This window comes from Hyaena hyaena, unplaced genomic scaffold, assembly GCF_003009895.1.
Source record: "Hyaena hyaena isolate Hyena2069 unplaced genomic scaffold, ASM300989v1 scaffold_43, whole genome shotgun sequence".
NCBI lineage: Eukaryota > Metazoa > Chordata > Mammalia > Carnivora > Hyaenidae > Hyaena > Hyaena hyaena.
The window spans coordinates 405,018-409,725 of record NW_024080675.1 but is presented as its reverse complement, the minus strand read 5'-3'; the positions used below and the strand labels follow the sequence as shown (position 1 = coordinate 409,725).

The following is a 4,708-nucleotide window of genomic DNA, read 5'->3' as shown; positions in this document are numbered from 1 at the left end:
TTTATTTGGATCGAAACACTTTCTGGTGTTTTCCCTCTGCCGGGGTGGCACGAATTTCTGAAACGTGGTCCTGTCTGCTCTAAAGTAAGGTTACGATCTTGACAGACAGCTGTGCCGGGGCGAGGCCAAATTCTGTGGGCCAGGCCGCCTCTCACCGTCCCGCCCACCCTTTACACCCCCTCCCCACCTCCTTCCACCCTCTCACCAGGTCTGTTACTCCCGGTTACAGCATCCTTCCGGGGAGGAGATCGCCCAGCCTTACCTTCCAGCCCCGCCTTCCGCTCTCCTCCCAGCAAATTTGCTCCCGCCTCCTCCTTGCCGGAAACTCCCCGATTGGCTTACGCGCCGAAAGGAGGCTCCCACTGATTGGTCAGTGGGGCCGTCACCCGCGGTGATATGACGTTCTTGGAACTGGGCCTGGCAAAGGGTGACCGCAGGCCTGGAGGCGCGCGAGGACATCTGCTTCGCCTGCGTACTCCCACCGCTCCGGCTGAGGTTCGCGGCTCGCACTCTGGCTCACTCGGCCGGGGGAAGGGGCGCATGAGCGGTGGGCCGAGGGGCTGGGGTTAGGGTGCAGGGAGGGCCTCGGGTCCTGGGCCAGGGGTGCGGGACGGGGGAGAAGGGTCGGGGCGCGAGACGGCGCGGGGGAGCCCAGGGACATGGTGAAGCTGGACGATGAGGCAGCGGTGGCACCCGGGCACCAGCCCACGAATGGATACCTCCTGGTGCCGGGAGGCGAGCCCCCCGGAAAGGTGAGCGCCGAGCCGCAGAACAGGCCCAAAGGCGGCTTACTGACCCTGAATGGAGTGTCTCGGGACAGCCTCGCGGCCGCGGCGGAAGCCCTATGCAGGCCGCAGACTCCGCTGGCTCCAGAGGAGGAGACCCAGACCCGGCTGCTGCCCACGGGCCCCGGGGAGGAGACCCCGGGGACCGAGGACTCCCAGGCGCCCCAGATCGCGCTGTCTGCGCGGCGCTTTGTGGTGCTCCTGATCTTCAGCCTGTACTCGCTGGTGAACGCCTTTCAGTGGATCCAGTACAGCATCATCAGCAACATCTTCGAGGGCTTCTACGGCGTCTCCTCCCTGCACATTGACTGGCTGTCCATGGTGTACATGCTGGCCTACGTGCCCCTCATCTTCCCGGCCACGTGGCTGCTGGACACCAGAGGCCTACGGCTCACCGCCCTGCTGGGCTCAGGCCTCAACTGCCTTGGCGCCTGGATCAAGTGCGCCAGTGTGGAGCAGCATCTCTTCTGGGTCACCATGCTGGGCCAGTTCCTGTGCTCGGTGGCCCAGGTGTTCATCCTCGGCCTGCCCTCCCGCATCGCCTCAGTGTGGTTTGGGCCCAAGGAGGTATCCACGGCTTGTGCCACCGCCGTGCTAGGCAATCAGGTAAGGACTAGGGTGATAGATGAAAATCGGATGCCTAAAGAACCAGATAAACGCCTAGGCTGTATGAGCTCCGGTATATGGATGGACCCTCAGGAGGCAGTTGTGTATAAATGAAGGAAAGGAGATGTGTAGTCATAACATGGGGGGCAGTCTTGGATTAAAGAGGATATTTGATTTATTTGTAGGGACAGATCTTTCAAGAGCAGTTTAAAGTGACCACATTATCATCTTGCTTTGAGCATGACCTATAATACAATGAACTGAACCGGCCCATATAACCCTAGCATTCATAGAAAACTGGTCAGCGCAATAAGGAACGAGACTTAGGCAGGTATCAGTGTCACCCACAGTGTATTCTTTGTAAAAGGAAAGTGTTGGAGTCTGGGAAATTTTTTCTCATTTTGAGTGGGCAGCTCCTGTTTTATTTTCATTCATTCATTCATTCATTTATTTTAAAAGTTTATCTTTTTTAGTAATCTCCCCACCCAACATGGCAGTCAGCAGAGTGCCTGGGGCACGACATTTATAAATGACAGCTAAATAAATGTTCTAGTGACAAAGACCTCACAAAATTACTGAGTCCTCTTAGCGATTGTTAACAGTAAGAAAATGCAGGACAGATCACAGACCATAGAACCCACTGTAAAAGGGTGGCTAATTTTGCCAATTGTTCCTTAAAGTGCTTCCTAGTCCTTCTAACACAATAGGTTCAAATTCCAGCAGCATTCCAGTAGCATTACTAAGAGGAATGGTGTGTGTGTGTGTGTGTGTGTGTATGTGTGTGTATGTGTGTGTTGTAATTGACGACTGACTCTTTTATTGCTAATAAATGGTGCGTATGGAGTTTTGTGATACTTTCTGTACATTGTATTGAGTGTTAGTTCAGCTTAAGGAGAACGTAGTTAAAAGTCTGTAAACAAGTCTGTAAACTTCACCTCTCTCTACAGGTATATTCCTACATGCTATGTAACAAAAGAGTGTTACTCTCTGACAGGCTAACTCTTGTTTCGAGACCGCAATAAGGTTTAACTAAAATCCATAAAAAGCCTAGCTCTACATGCTTACTACTTTTTTCTTTTTTTTCTTTCCCTAAAAGTACAGAAGAAAGGGGAGCTTGAACTGTAGTTGTAGTGTATTCAAAATAATTTATATAAATGATATTTTAGTTGGTTGCTTTCATATGTTTAGATAGGAACTGTTTTCTTAAAGTATTTTTCATTTACAAAATTATATCCAATATTAATACTTCATTGAGCCTGATGTGAGGCTTGAACTTACAAACCGAGAGATCATGACCAAGCCAAAAACAGGAATCAGATGCTTAACCAACTGAGACACCCAGGTGACCCAAGAGACCCTTTTTAAAACATAGATCAGGGTGCCTGGGTGGCTCAGTCAGTTGGGCATCTGACTTTGGATCAGGTCATCATCTCGTGGTTTGTGGGTTTGAGCCCTGCATCCGGCTCTGTGCTGACACCTCAGAGCCTGGAGCCTGCTTCAGATTCTGTGTCTCCCTGTCTCTCTGTGCCCCTCCCCATCTCGTGCTTTGTCTCTGTCTCTCAAAAATGAATAAATGTTTAAAAAAAGTTAAAAAAGAAAAAAAAGCATAGATCAGATCCTGTCATTGCTCTGCTTTGAACTTGCTTAGTACTTAAAATCTAAACTCTTCACTCGAAAATGTCTTCTTCTGTTCCTGAAACAACACTAATTTTGTATTTTGCCTAAAGGCCTTTGCAGAAACATTCTCTGCCTGGAATGTTCTTCCTCCTAGGATCACATTATTACATCCTTACTCTCACTTAACTCTCAGTTTGAATTCATTTTAAATATCATTTAGTGGCATTTCTTGAGGATCCCATTTAGAGTTGCCTAGTCACTAATTATATCTTTATACTATCTCCATATAGCGCTTATCACTGTCTGATAGATATATTTGTATGTCTATGTATTCATTGTTATTATTCATTTCCCAAACCCACCATTAGATTATAAGTGTCATGAAAATAGGCATGTGGTCTAAATGTATACAATTGTATCACCAGCCTTTAATGCAGTTCCTGGCACATTGTCGATTTTCTATAAAATTTTGTTGAATAAATGAATGAGCTTCAGACTCATATAGATACCGGCCATCTGAATATTTCCATATGATTCTGCCCATCAAAATTTACCTTGTCTCTCAGTTCATTTCTCTTCACTTCTACTGCTACCGTCTTAGCTTTGGCCACCTGCAGCCCTTACCTAGAGCTTGCTGACTGATTTTCCAGTCTACAGCTCTTGCTCTTTTCCTGCTTCTCTCCACATTTATCCACTGTGGTCTTCATAACGGGCAGATCTGTTCAGGGTACTCCCTTGCCTCTGCAGTGGCTTCCTTTACCTTTAGGGCAAACTTCAAGCTCCGTAATGTGACAACGTGAGACCCTCCAGATCTGCCTCCCGCCAGCTCCTCCGTGTCACCTCTCCACACCCACCCTTCCTCACCTCCACATTCGGGTACTGCTCTGAGGGGAAATATCCACTACTTATAGCTTCTCACAAGGTCATGGTCTCTTCTTCCTCTGTCCGTGATGTCCCCTTGGTTAGAACACTCCGATTTCACTTGGCTAATTCCAATTTCTTCTTCAGATCTTAGCTCCTCCAGAAACTTTTCCTGAACCCCAACTGTATAGAAGGTGTTCCTTCAAAGTAGTTTCTTAGTGACAGTGACTGTATGTCCCACTTTGCCTGGGACAGTCCAGGTGTACAGCTGTTCATTAGGCTAATTACTCATTTAGTCCCTTTTACTCTGAATAGTGTTCTTGTTCCGATGATAGATCACATCGTCTCATCTTAGGCACCCTCTACCTCTCCATCACTGCACTTACCACACTCTATTATAATTCCTTGTTTAAGGTCTCTATCCAGCTTTTTGTGAGGGAGCAAATGAAGTGTTTGGTGACTGTAGGTATCTGCCCCAGGCTCCCTTTGGAAAACTGTCTCGGGGCCTCTCCTCACCTCCATCCCTGAAAGAATCTGCTATCTTTCTCCATTGAGCTTCTTTAATACTTTGATTTTATTTCTTTCATTGTGATTATCATAGTCAACCTTATTTTTTTTTACTGAGGTGAAATTCATATAGCATAAAATTAAGCATTTTAAATTAGAGCTTAGTGGCCAGCATCCCTCCTCATCAGGGAAATACAAATCAAAACCACACTGAGATACCACCTCACGCCAGTCAGAGTGGCTAAAATGAGCAAATCAGAGAACTCTAGATGCTGGCGAGGATGTGGAGAAACGGGCACCCTCCTGCACTGTTGGTGGGAATGTAAACTGGT

At 47.7% G+C, this 4,708-nt stretch overlaps 1 protein-coding gene across 1 annotated transcript in view; it reads left to right on the top strand.

Annotated features, from left to right (window-relative positions):
* The first annotated feature begins 631 nt into the window (after positions 1–631).
* The window catches only part of FLVCR1 (FLVCR heme transporter 1), a 35,831-nt gene continuing 31,754 nt past the window's right edge, over positions 632–4,708 (top strand). The window contains exon 1 of the mRNA XM_039230129.1: positions 632–1,391. Within this exon, the coding sequence (XP_039086060.1) occupies positions 660–1,391 (732 nt within the window). The 5' untranslated portion in view covers positions 632–659. The remainder of the gene's footprint in view (positions 1,392–4,708) is intronic.